This window comes from Lutra lutra, chromosome 7 (genome assembly GCF_902655055.1).
Source record: "Lutra lutra chromosome 7, mLutLut1.2, whole genome shotgun sequence".
Lineage (NCBI taxonomy): Eukaryota > Metazoa > Chordata > Mammalia > Carnivora > Mustelidae > Lutra > Lutra lutra.
The window spans coordinates 1,554,447-1,570,346 of NC_062284.1; the positions used below are offsets into that span (position 1 = coordinate 1,554,447).

General features: G+C 55.8%; 1 protein-coding gene across 6 annotated transcripts in view; it reads left to right on the plus strand.

Annotated features, from left to right (window-relative positions):
* Positions 1-15,900, plus strand: part of ARNT2 (aryl hydrocarbon receptor nuclear translocator 2) — a 145,274-nt gene that overhangs the window by 53,703 nt on the left and 75,671 nt on the right. For all 6 annotated transcript variants that reach the window (XM_047736232.1, XM_047736233.1, XM_047736229.1 and 3 more), the window contains exon 5: positions 1,193-1,406. In XM_047736232.1, coding sequence (XP_047592188.1) covers positions 1,193-1,406 — 214 coding nt within the window. The remainder of the gene's footprint in view (positions 1-1,192; positions 1,407-15,900) is intronic.

Sequence of the window (15,900 nt, forward strand, 5' to 3'; positions counted from 1 at the left end):
ACGAAGGGTTCCCAGCAAGAAGTGCTTGCCGACGGCTGACCTTTGCTCTCGGGAAGTTGTCGGTGTCTGGGGTGTTTGGAGGCACATGGGCATGTGGGGGGCGTTAGCTTCTCAGGCCCTAGAGGACGGAGCCACTGCGTTGAGCTTAACGTGAGAATGACACAGTAGGCGGCCACAGGTGCGCTGCCTCCAGGCAAAGAAAAGACATCTTTTTTTTTTTTTTTTATTAGACAGAGATCACAAGTAGGCAGAGAGGCAGGCAGAGAGAGAAGAAGGGAAGCAGGCTTGCCACTGAGCAGAGAGCCTGATGTGGGGCTCGATCCCAGGACCCTGGGATCATGACCTGAGCCGAAGGCAGAGGCTTTAACCCACTGAGCCACCCAGGCGCCCCAGAAAAGACATCTTTTAACAAAGTTGACTTGGCTCCACTCATGCCCCTCCGGGGATGATGGCAGGGCATCCTACTGCCCACTCATTGATTCCAAGCAGCTCCCCCCGCCTTTACTGACAGTCGCGAGCCTGGTGAGTCTGCATGACCTCCGGGCTGGTGCTGCTAAACTCTCTCTTCACTGTGAGGTGATACGGACAATGGGGGGTGCTGGGCCGTCCCCAGCATTGCTCTGAGAGCCTGTGCAGGAGTTCTGGAAGTTTGACAGGTGTGCCAGTGTAAGGAGAGACCCTTGTACCCACTGCCGGCATTCAGCCAGGAGGGCAGGAGGAGTGGGAGCGGGAGTGCACCCCCAGCGTGGGAGCAGTGACTGGGAGACTGTCCTTCCCACTCTCCGCTCTCTCTTCCCCTCCCTTCCTTCCAGCAGCACCTTTTGTACCAAGCACTGTGTGCTGGGTCCCTCTTGTGCCCCAGGATGTGACTGCAGTTTCACACCTCTGGCCTCCCCACACAGTCTGGTGATCACTCCTTGCTTTCCATCGGCCCCCTGGGCTGGAAGTTTCCTCTCTCTCTAAGAGAGGGCTGGTTAAATCAGGGCCAGCCGTATTTGCAGTAGCTGTATCTTAGAACTAGGACAAGTTATGTGCCTTTTTAAGCTTATTTTTCAATTATAAAAAGGAATCAAATTTCTAAAACTACTTGCATATCACAACAAGGGAGCAAAAGTGGAAGGTTGCTGAGGTGAAAATTTAACTGGATGGGGTTCGTCCGTGCTCAGTCCTCCTCTTGATCTTTGCTTCCCAGGAACTGAAGCACCTCATCCTGGAAGCAGCAGACGGCTTTCTATTTGTGGTGGCGGCAGAGACCGGACGTGTGATTTACGTGTCTGATTCCGTCACCCCTGTGCTGAACCAGCCCCAGTCAGAATGGTTTGGGAGCACACTGTACGAACAGGTGCATCCTGATGACGTGGAGAAGCTCAGAGAGCAGCTGTGCACCTCAGAAAACTCCATGACAGGTCAGTGCGGCTCCCCCCACAGGCTGTTTGACTCTGGAGACCAACGTCTTTCAGTAAACAGATCATATTTGTACTTGTGTTTGACTTGGTTTGTGCAATGGCTTCATTTACCACATAACATTTTTTAAAATTCATTTTTATCACATGAATTTTTTAAATTCATTTTTTCTGTATTTTACCTGCAATTAGGAGATGTGGTCACTAGGAGGCAATATCAGTACGTTGACCGGAACCGCATATTCTGTAATGAGGTTTATGCCTCAAGTATTTAATTACGTGTGATCATGATCAGGGCGTTTATTACTTAAGCTTCAGCTCCCTGCCGTGGAGTTCATTACTGCACCATTTAAATAAAGTCAGTTCTGCTGTAAGGCAACATGCACGTTCTGAAAATCACTACAGTATGCAGACTCATGAAATAAAAACCATTGTGGGGAAGACGTGGGTTAGGACCACCCAGTCAAGAAAGATCCCTGACAGTTGAAAAGAATAGGATCCTAGACGGGACCTTAAGGCTGGCGTGGCACTTGCTTGCGGAGGTGAGTCTTGGAAGGGTTGCCGTTGTGTGTTTTTGTGTGGTGGCATCTCCATGCCCAGGCAGCTCCGTTCGGCTGCATGCACGTCTCTGTGTTCATCTTCTTGCGAACAAACTCGTTCCTAAGCAGACACAAACTTCACATTCGACCAGATTGTTCCCCAGTACACAGCATGGGAACACATTTGCATTTTCCGCACGACTGTTGGAGTAGCGCTGACTGTGCTATGATGTTTGCGTTCCGCTGTGTGGGGGTACATCTGGGCCGTCCGGTCCCCGCCGTGGCAGGAGCAGCCGGGCCTGCATTCTCCTCTGTGTCAGCCCGCGAGCCTCGCTCCCCAGGCAGGCATTCGGCCGAAGCCTGGTGCGCGAGAGTCCGTGCTGAGCTGATTACATCAGTCCTCCCGGGCTGCCAGAGAAAAACACCTCGGAAGGTGGCCTCATTGGCAGAAATGTATTTTCTCACTGTTCCGGGCTCTAGAAGCCCCGTATCCGATGTCGGCAGGTTTGGTTCTGCTGAGCCTCTCCCCTTGCCTTGTCAATGGCGCCTGCTCACGGCGTCCTCACGGGTCTGCTTTGTGGCCGTGCTCCGCCCCCCGCCACGTCTCTTCTCCAATAAGGACACCAGTCATGGATGACGCCCCACTCTCAGGGCTTTATTTAACAGGAATTACCTCCATAAAGGCCCCGTGTCCAAATACAGTCGCGTTCCGAGGTTCTGGGGGTTAGGGCTTCAATATACCGACTGAGGCCGCCGTCCAGCCCACGGCACTGCTGCTAAGACTGAGTGGGATGTTTTCCGAAGTGACAGAGAACAGCTGTTTCTGGACGACAGCAGCGGTGTTCTCGGTGTCGTGGCCGTGCCCTATGAGAGGAGGGGAGGGGAGGGTTCAGGTGTGAGGACGGGCTCTGTGCTGTGAGGACCGGCTCCCCTCCGTGTCTCTGTAACCGTGTCCCCTGGCCCGGCTTGTGCTTGACCCACGCGTGGTGCTTTGTAGCACCACGCGTGGGTCAAACAAAGATGGTACAATAGACTCAGACGCTCTCTGCTGTCCCAGCCTGGACCCCAGTTAGAGAGTTCCACATAGAAATTCTAAGGAAGACACCTGACAAAGTTAAGCCTTCCAGAGGGATATGAAAAGGAAAATAAATCAGCCGGGAACTGTTGACAGCTGAAATCACCTTCTCCGGAAAGAGCCGCCTTTCCCTGCTTTCCTCAGACTTCTGCGTCTGACCACAGGATGTGGCTTTTTGAAACCCAGTCAGGAGCCTGGGCTGGGGCAGATGCAGGGTAGGGGGAGGCGAAGGTCATGGGGAGGTCAGGCTCTGGCCATGGGTTTAGCGAGCTGACTCACCGGAGCTCAGTGGACCCTTGTGTCCCTGGGAAACTTTAATGACAGAGTTTAAAGGGGCAGCATGAACCCCATTTGGACAGAGTATCCTTGGAGTGGGCCCTGGACGGTGGCCCCCGCTGCCTGAGCGGGGGCAGTGCAGGCATTCCTCTAGGAAGACAGAAGACCTGGGGGCTGGTGGCCAGCGAAGCCTCTGAGCTTCCGTCTGCTTGAGGTCCTCTCACAAGGATCAGGGCAGGCTAGGGAGGGGGTCCTATGGTCAGGGGAAAAGAGGGGACTGGCTCTCCCAGAGCTGGAGAGACGTGATGTGACTCCCAGCACTATAACTTAAAAGCTCATAGACCCGGTGGGGAGCTTGGAAGAGCTCAGTGCAGTAGAGGGCTGGGGGTTCCCGGGCTCTCAGGACACGGGACAGGGACAAGCTCTGTGACCGGCCAACACGTAGCTATCCTAAAACTCAGAATAACAAACCTCGGGGATGACTTGATGCTTTTGGTTGTTGGATGGGAGTCTCAAGCCCTCCTGTCCCTTCACTGCAGGCCTGGCAAGCAGGGCCATGCTCCCTTCCCCCGGTGGGGTCAGGGCGGGAGTGTGTGGGGCAGGGTCCACGCCTCGTCCGTGGGAATTTCAGGGGACCTGGGCTGGCTAGTGGGGCATTGAGTGGGCTCTGTGGGAGAGGGTAAGTCGCCTCGTGACAGCGCTGGGCCCACAGACTCCCACGCTGGCTCCCCTGGGTCAGGGCCCCTGGGGAGGGATGCTTGTGCAGTCACAGGGACGGTGGCGGGGTCACCTGTCCCCCCTGCAGAGGCAGTGATGACTCGTGGGGAACATCTTGCAGTAGTGTGGGCCAGGTCTGTCTGTTGGGGTTCAGCCAGGAGAGGAGAGGGTAGCGTCCTCACCCACAGCAATGTTGCTGGCAGATAAGGACCCGGGCAGTCTGCCCGTGGGCCCATTCTGGTTCTCTTTTCCTGATCCTCCTTCCCCTCTCTCCTCCCAGGAAATTCCTAGCTCCCATTTTCCACTCTTGCCCATGGCCCCCACGTAGAATTCAGTGCACTGATCAAGAAATGGGGGAGCTGGGGGAGAAGCTGGAGTGCAGGTGGGCGTCTTGAGTGCAGGCTCTGCTGGGGGGTGGGGGTGGTCGTGTGTCCAAGCAGCTTCTTGCAGATGTGAGACGTGGTGCTGGTGGCCGGCAATTTCGGGGCCAGGGGGCAGCAGTATTAGGTAAGGTGTCTTTACACAGAAACATACCTAAGACATGGTTCCGTACTCACGGGGGTAACCCTCAGGCTGTGTCTAGAAGCTGGCAGGAGCCCATTTCCCCCCGAGCAGCAGCTCTGTGTTTGCTGACTTGGTGTTTGCCACGACGATAAAATGTAACCACAGTAGATGACAAGAATCTTTTCCTCCGTGTCCTGGCTAGCTCTGTGGTTTGAGGCATGCTGATGTACAAAACATTGCACATAGGGCATAGGTCTCGAGTGTGCACACACACGTGCACCCACGACACCATCACCATCATCACGGTACTGAGCTTGTCCGCACCTCCAGAGATTTCCTTGTGACTTTTTTTTTCTTTGCTATTTCTTTCTTGTTTTTGTGGTAAGAGCACTGGCCAGGAGCTCTATCCTCCTATGGTGTTTCAAAGCAGGCATTTCTGCCTTGTTAGCGACAGACACAGTGTTACCAGTGGACTCGAGAATGTATCCACCTGGCGTGATTGCAACTTTGTAACCCTTCAGCACCAATGCCCATCATCCGTTTCTGGCCTCTGGAAACTGCCCTTCTCTTCTCTGCTTCTGTGGTGCTACTTTAGATGTCTCCGGAAAGGGAATCGTACAGGACTTTCCTGTGACAGCCTCACGTCAGGTAGCATAATGGCCTCCAAGTTCATCCATACTGTCACAAATAAGATTTCTTCCTTTCTAAGGCTGCATGATACCACTTACGCGTGTTCCTCCTTTTCCGTCCCCGTCTGTCCGTGGTCATCGGGCTTGTTTCTGTGTTTTGCCTGTTGTGAATGTGGGGTGCAGACACCCCTTTGAGATCCTGATTACGGTTCTTCTGGGGTAGACACTGTACCCAGAAGGGGTTTGCCTGGGCAGGGCAGAGCCTCAGGCAGGCCCCCCTCATCGAACACAGGCATTTCTTAGCAGCTCTAAGTTTCCAGTGGCAGCTCAGGATCCAAAGCAGGAGCAGAAGCAGAAGCAGACCGCCTTCTCCAGTAGTTCCAGCAAATATTGCTGGACTGGCTCTCTGGGCCCCGTGTGGGCCACCTTCCCTGCCCTGCCCAGCTCCAGTGGCCAGGGAATCTCAGCTAGGGTGTGAGGCCAGCGTCTCTACCCCAGGCACGTGGGGTAAAAGTTGGGGGGAGGTGACTCCCCGGGAAATAGGGGCACTGTCACCGATGAGAGGAAGGCTTACTGGCTGGCGGGGAGAGCTGGCCTCCGTGGCGTTAGAGGTGATCCTTATGGGGACGGACGGGGTTTTCTGCCAGATGCAGAGGCACATTCTTCTCTTCCAGGGAAGATATTTGGGTTTCAGGCCCCTGACGTGGGAGCAGAGCTGAAGTCAGGGATGGAAGGTGGGAGGAATCATACAGGTTCGGGGGTGGCTTGCTTCAGATTTTTTTTTTTTTTAAGATTTTATTTATTTATTTGACAACGGAGATCACAAGTAGGCAGGGAGGCAGGCAGAGAGAGGAGGAAGCAGGCTCCCCGCTGAGCAGAGAGCCCTATGCGGGGCTCAATCCCAGGACCCCGAGATCATGACCTGAGCCGAAAGCAGAGGCTTTAACCCACTGAGCCCCCCAACTCCTGGCTGCACCCAGGTGCGCCCCTGCTGCGGAAATATCTCTTGTGCACGTCTGAGTGACCCGGGCCCCAGCCCAGGTGCCGTCAGGAAGGAGGGGAGGCGAGGAAAGGCCCAGGGATTTCCAAGTGATCCTGCTGCAAGGGCTGGGATTCAGAGGGCAAGCAGCATAGCGAGCCGCCCACCCGACGGAGCCCAGAGGGAGTGAGTTCTCTGCATCCGTGGCCTTCCCAGGTCCCCCCCCTCACCCCTGCCTGAGGCCACCAAGCTCTGGCAGACCTTGATCCCGGGGAGCAGGAACTGGAGCCCTCCCATCCGGGACCTGGAGTACTGCCCTGTGTGGGAAGTGCCCATTTCCCGCAGAGCCGCGGGTGTGGAGGGGGTAACCCATGGACTGGAAGGAGCCAGGTTTGTTTGGCTCGTTTCCCCCAGCGCCGACCTCTGCACTCCCTTCTTGCTTTGTTACAGAGAACTGGGTCAGCATTTTGCTTCATTGTAGGGAAAAACTTTGCAATAGTTAGTGCTGCGTGGTGCTGGGACGTCTGTGAGCCAAAGCAGGATTAATCCCTCCCTCCTGCCCTACTCCCTCCCCCCCGCCCGTCCCCCTCCTCTCCACCCCCCACTTCCTCCCCCTTTCCTCCTTCCCTCCCTTTTTTTATCCAGTTGCTAATTCATTTAACTATTTATCAATCTCTTCAACAAACATCTGTTTACACAGCCATGGAAAGGTCTTGTGGGATGCAGCCTGTCCTTCCCCACCCCAGACAGGAGTTCCCAGCTGCTGGTGAATGAACGGACCCCCCCCCCCCCCCACTTTCTAGCTCTTCCAGCCCAGATTCTTTGCGATAATCCAGGGAGAGCCTGGGCCATGAAAGCCCCTCATGCATGAGTCACAAGTCCCAATCAGCTGTGCTTAAGGGACCCCATCTCCCGAAGTCCAGAGATGCTTTCAGGCTTGGGTCACAGGACTTGGCCGGGCCACAGTCTGGGCCCAGATAGCAGCTCATGAGCACGGGCCCCCAGGGATCCCTGGTCAGGCGTCTCTGCTCATTGACCTGTCGTCCTTATTTGTAGGAGGGATTCAGGCTGGTCATTCGCTCCGGTCTCCCCTTCATCTGGGAGAGGAAACACCTGTGGGACTTGGTGCATTTTGCTTTCGTTTCTCATTCATGCTAACAGCGGGATGTTAACGACAGTCATGGATGCTCTTACGTTTTTACACCGGATTTTTCTTTTTTAAAACCAGTTTAGTGGATCTCAGCCTTGGCTGGACATTAGAACCAATCACACAGGGAGAGGTGACCGTTACCCTCCCAGGCTCTGGGGACGATGCTGGGCACGATTATTCTGGAAGAACGTCCTGGGTGGCTTGGATGCGCAGGGTTAGGCTGAGAACAGCTGCTCTAGTGGCCTCGTCACAGCCTTGTGCAGGGGGAGCGGTTGACAGGAGGAGGGGAGCGTGAAACTCGAGGTCCCCGGCAGGTGCCCGGGGCCCCCAGCTAAGGCCAGATGGGTGCCACACAGTGGAGCTCGCGGTCGGTGAAGGCAAAGCCTGTGTGTCTGGGGCTGCCCTCATGAGCCTGGGCATGGCCCGGAGCGGCCAGTCCAGCCAAAGTGGTCAGCTTGGGCCTTTGGGACCCCTGACACAGGGGCAGGTAGACAACAGGCAGTGGGGTTCAGGGCGACCAGTGTTCACTGGTCGGTGAACAGTGTCAGAACTCTGGCCTCTGGGTCCCGCGTGACCTCACACGGTGGTTCTCAGAGCGTGATCTCTGGTCTCACTTCCTGAGCGTCACCCGTGAGCCTGTCGGGGGACACACATTCTCAGTGGGAACCCGGACTTACCGGATCAGGAGCTTGGAGGTTCCGGTAATCTGTATTTCAACTCCACCTCCGTGTAGTACTGATGCACGCTTGAAGTTTGACAACCGCCAGTCTGGGGCCACTGTCCCGGGACTCGACCCCCATCACCTGGACCGAGTCCACCTCTGTTTGCCCTGTCAGGTTTTCCGTCTCTGACTAGAACTTTCCTCCTTGGGGAGGTGGGAGCGTAAGGCTTGTGAAGTGTCATGTTAGCGGTGAACCTCAAGGCGAGTGTGTGTTGGTTCCTGGAAGGTAAAGCCAGGTAAGATCCAGTGGGGTGCTCCGTGGGCTGGCGGTGCCTGCACGTCCGGGAGCCTCGTGGAAATACAGAACCACAGGCCTCATCCCAGGGTACCTGACTCAGCCCCACGTCGTTGTAAAGTTCCCCGAGTGATTTATATGCACAGAAACGAGATGCATGCCCTGAGGAGTTCAGCAAGGTGTGCTGGGGGCTGGCAGCCGCTAGGGCTGGGATCAGCGGTCAACTGCCTGCGTTGGCCAGGGGTCTCAGGTGAGGCCCCATGTGTGGGGAGAGCCGTCGGAGCACGAGCAGTCTCTCGCGCTTGCTGTCCCTTGCTCCCTGCACCAGCCCTGGGACCTCACTCTGCAAGTCCACTTGTCACAGACTTGCCCCCAGGACCAGGAGGAGCTTTGCAGGGTAGACAGCTGGTAACCGCCAGCACAGAGTGGGAGGAGAGCCAGGCACCGAGGGCTGGAGGACCCAGGCTAGAGCAGAAATGAGCCCAGTTGTGCACGATGCCACCGAGCCCAGCGTGCACAGCCTGGGACAGCAGCCTGGTGTGCACGGCCTGGGACAGCAGCTGGCCGGTGTCTGCCTTCCAGCTCAGCCCATTTGGGACACTTTGCAGAAGACGAATGGTGAGGAATAAACCAGGTTGACCTCAGCTGCACCATTAAGCCTTTCAGGGGAAGAATGATAGGCAGATCACTGGTCCCTCAGGGGCTCTGTGACCTGTGAAGTCCAGCCCTGTGGTATCAGTTCCGGACAAAAGACCGTCTCTTTCCAACTGTCCATCAAGATGGTAACTTCATGAAAACCATACTTGCAAGTGGATAGCTTATTTTCTTTGCAACACCCGGGCTTTGTCCTTGGACCGATGCCAAAGTCTGAAATCCAAAACACACTCCGCCGTCCGTTTCTTGCCTTATTAGGTAACACGTATAAATGGAAAAAAAAGAAATCCTGGTTTTATCTGAGTCAGCTATTAGCGGTGTTATTGAGTTTCTGTTGCTTAAAATAGAAATAAAGTGTTTTAGTGGCAAGAAAAGCATGTTTATTTGATTTCGGCCCCTTGGTAATTGCCCAACGGCGGAGCAAACACTCGGGCCGCCGGAGAAAGCTCTGGGAGTTGTGTTGCCCGAGGTGTTCCAGAAACACACGAGGGTGAAGGCTGAGAGTCACGGGCTGGTCCTCTTTGGAATTGTCCTGGTGACTTTCCCGCTAGAAACTGCAGCCTGACTCGATGTCTTACCCCAGATGTTGCTCGGGCGTCCGTTCAATCCTTTCCCGTGGCTCAATATTGATATAACCTGCCTTGTTTTCCTTTGCTTCGTGCACAGCATGCTACGCTGCTGCACTCTTTGTCTTTTGCTCTCATATTTTATGTGGAGAAATATTTCATGGATCTGGACAGACTCCCAGCTGGGGCTGCTGGGTTCAGGCTCCCTCTGGAGTCCCAGCCGATAAAGGGTGGAAGCAGAGTCCATGTGCCCGTGGCCCACTTCTCCACCTACCCCCACCCCATGCGCATGCTCTCCGGAGGCCGGGGTGGGCTAGGGGGCGTAGGGGAGGCAGTGCGGGTGGAGGCAGAGGGACCAGGTGCCAGTTACTGGCCATTTAGTTTGAGTCAGTGACTTGACCACCCCCGAGCCTCAGTTTCCTCATCTGTAAGTGCAGGCAGTGCTGTAGCCCCTCCCTGTAGGACTGCCCCGAAGCATGTATGAGTGACCCATGGGGTGGTGTTAAGGAGAGTGCTTGGGGAATGTAGAGCTCACTTTCACTTTTCAGTGATGGAAAATCGTATTGAAACCCTGGTGGTCTTCCAGACTGACCATCTCACTCTGCTCTGTGTTCTTACGCCTCTGGAATGTGCCGGAGGGTCTTGGCACTTCTGCCGAGGGAAGACAGGTGGACTTTGAGCCTTCCTGGCTTTGCCCAGGGATCATGGCATGGCATTCCTCCTTCCAGCCTGCACCGGAGAACGTCACACGTCCGGAGGAGCAGAGGGACGCGCCAACGCGCTGAGTTTCCGCTTTTTCACGCACCCACCCATCCAGCACGTGTGGACTGAGTACTAACTCACTTTGTGTGGGTGCTGTGCGGGATGTTGGGGATGTAGAGCTCTGGCTGGTGCCATCTGGCTCTCGGGGAGTTGATGGTCTCGCAGTGAAGAGAGACTCCAAAGACATAATCACGTAGACACACATCACACATCGTGAAACGTGTGAGGCAGGAAAAGTCCAAGGGGCTTTGACAACAAGTAATATGGGACCAGTAATATGGGACCAGGTGGGACAGGGCCCTCGGGAGTGTGTGAGGAGCTGGAGGGGGCCGGTGGGACATGCTAGAGGGTGGAGAGAGTGGACCTTTGTTCCCATGGCCGCGAACGCCCAAGGAGACCCGTGACTGAGCTGTAGGGTGCAGAATGGGTTGTGGGGGGCTGGAGCAGCCGAGGGGTCAAGGTGGTGAAGGCGCTGACGGTATGCAGCAGGGACGGGATGCTGGGGCTGGGGTGCTGTAGGGCTCTGCCCTCAGCACAAACCGGGCAGCTAAAAACCCCACGTGTGGATTCTCACGGTGCCAGAGGTGAGAGGTGTGACACCAGGATGTCAGCAGGCTGGGTCTGGCTGGGTGCAGTTTGTAGGCTCTGTAGGGCGTCTGTTCTGTGTCTCTCTCCTGGTATCCGGGGGTGGCCGGCAGTGCTGATGCTCACTGACTCTAGACCCATCCCTCCCGTCTCCGCCTCGGCCACGCACAGCGTTCTCCCCGTTTCTCTGGGTCCAGATTGTCCTCTTGTCTTCAGGACCTGTCCCCAACCCATTCTGAGTCATTTGAACCGGTTTCTGTCTACAGAAACCCTATTTGTAGGCAAGACCACAGTCGCAGGTTCTAGCGAGACATGCATTTTGGGGCGCACTGTGCAGCCCGGGGCAGTGATAGTGGGGACTCGGGTTGTCGGGAAGACTGCCAGCAGGGAATCCAGTCCACTCGCTGCAGCCCTCTCTCTACCCAAATAACGTTAAGAAAGCTGAGTGTTGAGGGTCCTTGGTGACCCTGTCTTGCCAGCATCCAGTCCACTCGCTGCAGCCCTCTCTCTACCCAAATAACATTAAGAAAGCTGAGTGTTGAGGGTCCTTGGTGACCCTGTCTTGCCAGCCCCATTGTCTCTGACGCATCTCTTCTGCTGGAAATGCCTTCAGCTGTGGCGAGAGCAGGAGGCTCCTTCTCAGTGGCCCCAACGTGCCGTGTTGAACCGGGCCTGCCGTGGATACGTTTGCGTCACCTGTGGGTGCCTGAAGACCCCTCAGCCCGTGTTCACGGACGGACTTGACTGCAGGGCAAGACGTGCTGTGTGTGCCCAGCTGGGAAGTGGGGGTGCCCGGGGCCGTCGGTCAGGGTCACAGCCCCAGGCGAGGGTCCTCCAGGCCCCTCCCCACCCTCACAACAGCACTCGCTCAGGTCTGAGCATCATGGATAATACATCACGGGTGTCATCATGTCCGCTTCTCTGCCACGTTCTCCTGACCCTGCTTTCTCCTCCCCCCCACCCCCTTCTCTGCTGCACCTGCCGCTGCTTGTCCTCTATGGCAGGGGGCAAGGCCTGCTCGAGGGGGGATAAGGAGCCCACCTTCTCCCCTGCTCCTCCGCACCTCGTGGATCTGGTGGGACCTGGACATCAGTCCCCCATCCAGCTCTGGTGGGAGCGTTTAATTTCTCAGAAGCGCTTCTTTGCTGGCCGCGCCCCCCTTCTCACGCTCACTCCAGCCCCTCGCCTCCATTCCTTCTGACAGGATTCACTGCCTGACGCCTAGGTCCTTCCTCGGGCCGCACCTGCCACTTGGCACTGTCTTTGTGGACAGAATCAGAGCCAGACATAGTCCAGAGCCAGGGCCAAGACCATTTCTGCAGAGAATGGTGGAAGGTCATCACTGTAGGCTAAGGGCAGGTCCAGAGGCAGGGATCGGGGCAAGCCAGAGAGGGGGTTGGTGCTGGAATGCCCGAGGTGGGGAGGCAGGGCACACAGCGGACAGTGGGTGGGTGAGGGGAAGTTTGGCCCCCAGCTTGGGACCTCTTCTGCTGCGACAGGGACCTGGGCCGCTCAGGTCCAGTTCTGCCAGTCTCCACTGTACAGTCAGTTTCTGGATGGAGGGCCTAGCAGGTGTCGGCTCACCGATGCCTGCGCTGTGCTTCGTTTCCCGAGGGTTCCTCTGCAGCTGGACCATGATGCAGGGCATGGGACCCTGTGCCGTCACCGGGTGCAAACCCCTTTCTCTTCCTGTCCTTACCTCCTATGTCTGAGGCCCTAGCACGTGTGGACCAGACTCACAGCCGGTCAGGGTCGGGGGGTCTAACGTGGGAGCATGCCAGGCTCTGCGAGTCTTGATGTACTAGTGGCACCCAATGACTGGATTTTCCATGGGTCACGGAGAACACCCCTGTGCCAGAAGTCACAGAGAGGCACGCAGCCTCCTTCACAGTGGGGCTCAAGGGGAGTCAGGCGAGTCTGGGGTTCACTGTGGGTAAGCTGGGGAGCCCAGAGCCCTCCAGGCCACACCTGAGTTGTGCTGTTGTTCCATCAGGAACCCCCCGGAGAAGGGGGTGCGGGCTCCACAGTGTCTAGGCAGAGAAGCACCTTCTGGCAGCCCCCAAGAGCAGGGAGGGGGGCCTGAAGAAGGCAGAGATGGGGTTAAGTACTCTCAAACGGGTCAGTATTTGTATTTGCCATCCCCTTTCCCATGTGTGTACCGTGAACTGGGAACTCTCAGTCTGGCTCCGAGTTCGCCCAGAGATTTCACCCCTCCCCGCACCGTCGGTGCGTTCCTCTGGAACGCTGAGAATCCCCTTCTCGAGATCTGTGCTCTCCTCTGTGTACGTGGGTCTCCTTGAAATGGGCACCTTCCAAGTCGTGCTTGACAGCCGGCAGCTTCGTAATGAGTAAGTGTTTCCGATTCGCAGCCCTACAACAGCGGGTCTCCGTCTGGGCACATATCAGGACTCCACTGGCTCTCACAGACCTTCCAGCGTGGGCGCTCTGGCCCGTGTCCCGGAATTCGACCCTATTGTGGCGAAGTCCAGGCGTCGATACCCTTGAGAACAGCCCTGATGATTTCAGTGTCAGCCAAAGGTTGCGAACTACCGTACCCACACTAAACAAACAAACAAAAACCCGAAATGAAATGAAAGAGGACAGCCCAATTTGTTTTTTATAGCAAGACAGAAATTTCAACAAGGTCAAAATAAAAAAGAAACAAAATGTTAACAATGTCATCAGTCGGCAACAATGTTAAAAAATGAGCAGCACGAGCTTTTAAACCGTCCTCCCAAGCCTTGAATTCTTAACCAAGCATCTTTTGTCCCAACTCTGATGCTCCAGAAGTAAACAAAAGACTTTTTTTCTCCATCCGTAAAAGGAAACGATGACAGAAATAACCTACCGGTAGGATAGTTTTGAGGCAGATACAATTATTTTGAGTTACTTTAGGGCAAACAAAAAGACAAACGGAATCATTGCTTCTTCCTGGGATGACGCGGGTTTCAGTAATATTCTCACGTGACGGCTGTGTTTGGTAATGCTTCAGTTAAAAATAACTTGATTGCAGAAACTGCACCAGGATCAAGAAAATTAAAATAGTTTCCTTCGGCTTTACTAAAAAAAGAGACATATTTCTCTCTGAAATGTCATGATTCACACCCAACGGTGAAATAAAAATGCACGTACAGCAGTGATCCTTCCTTTTTGTTGCTTCCTCCGTGGAAGCTAATTGAGGCAAACATCTGCATTCAGTTTGTCCTTTATTTTTGTGGATTCTTTTCTTATACACCAACGCAAAGCCTTGCCTGCCAGCCGTTGACTCAGGCGGTGACCGACGGATGGCTTTCAGTTTCCCCCTTCCTGGTGATGACAGAAATTAGTCTCCAGTGAGCTGTTTACAATGTCATTCTTTAACCTTGGCTCAAGTGCACACGTTCTGAGGACCTAGACTCATGAGAGCTCCACGTCGTGGGGACCTCAGAGCTCCCATGGACTGGGTCTTCTGGGGGTCATGTGCTCCCTGCAGAAACACCTAGAAAGTCCCCACCTGGCCTCTTTTGGATGCACACAGTGACAGAGCTGGTCATGTCAGGAGACAGCCCCGTCTGCTTGGGATGATAGACTTGTGCTCGGTGTAAAGTCCTTCTTGGTCACCCCATCTCTGTGCCCGACAGCCCAACTGACACTGCGGGGTGGGACTAGGAATGGACACATGCCGCCCAGCGTGCACGCGTGCGGACTTGGGGGGCGAGTCAAGACCATGGGCTTCGGAGCCAGAGGCTACCACGGGGCGCGGTTTTACCCAAACCACCCAATCTCAGGGGCCCTGTTTCCTGCTCTAGGGTGGCGTGAGGATGGTGCCTGAGGCAGCAGGCCCAGAGCTCAGTCGGAACCGGGTACCTTCCTTTCCTCGTGGCCAGCAGCCTTCGCCTGGCTGAGTCTCTGGGCACCAAGCCTGCGTGGGCATTTGTGTGTGCGCTTCTGGAGAATGGTGTCCCCTCGGGGAATGGTCCGGGGGAAGCTGTGGAGGTCAGGGGAGGAACTAGCCAAGATGCAGTTCAGGAAAGGTCCAGCCTCAGCCTGATGCTGCAGGGGGTCGGGAGGCTGTGTCACACTACAGGCTGTCCTGTCGGAGGCAAGAGAGCGGGCTGTCCTTGGTCACAGACCCTGAGGGGTGGGTGACACTCCCAGGCATCTGCAAGCCCGGCTGCTTCCAAGTAGCTTCAGGGACAAGTGTGTGAGAAGATGTGGTGTGAGCAGTGAGCTGAAGCCCCGTCGACCCCGGGGAGGGATCTGCCGGTCAGCTTGGCACGAGGGGCCTGGGGATCCACCTGGGACACCAGCAGTGTCCTCGACAGGCCTGCAAGGCTGGGAGCCAGCCACGGGTGGAGATGGTGACCCCAGGGGTGCGGGAGCCAGACACGGGTGGAGATGGTGACCCCCAGGCGTGCCCACGAGAGCAGCTGAGGCTCGGGCTGGGGCGGGACCCCTCTGGGCCCCCTTTCCAGACCGCCAGCTCCCGGGGCTTGAGCACCGAGTCTTCATGGATGAAGGGAAACCACTTTATGGGAGGCTGAATGTATGTCTCGCTGTGAACCTGCTGTTACTTATTCAGCACGAGCCAGAGGCTGAGAGCACGTCAGTGAGCCAAACATGGTCGCCGTCCACGAAGGAGCTGTCTTTGTGGCTAGGGAGAGAACAGACAGTCATGCAGTCAATATAGAATGAAAATGGTGATGTGTTCCAAGGGGGGACGTCAGGAGGCTATGAACACACTAGTGGGGACCCCTCATTCCCGTGTTGGAAGTGGTGGGGGAGCAGGGTGAAGCCCTTTGAGGAAATGATGCTCACACTGGCATGGGAGGCTGTGGATGGAGCTTGGCCATAGGCAGGGCCTGGGAGTTTCAAGTGCTTTCCCAGCCGCAAGGCTGGCATGCGCAAAGGCCCTGTGGCAGGGAGGCATTGTTCAGTCTGGGAAGGTGACTAAGACCGTGGCGTGTGATGAGAGGAGGTTGGACCGGTGACAGCCACAGGGGAGCACAGTGCTTCTAGAATTTACTAAGAGCACAAAGAGCAGCCCCTGGAAGGATGCATAGAGACTTTCCTGATGCAGGCGAGGAGATCGTTTTGTTGTGGTTTTGGAATCCAAGAAGAAAGGG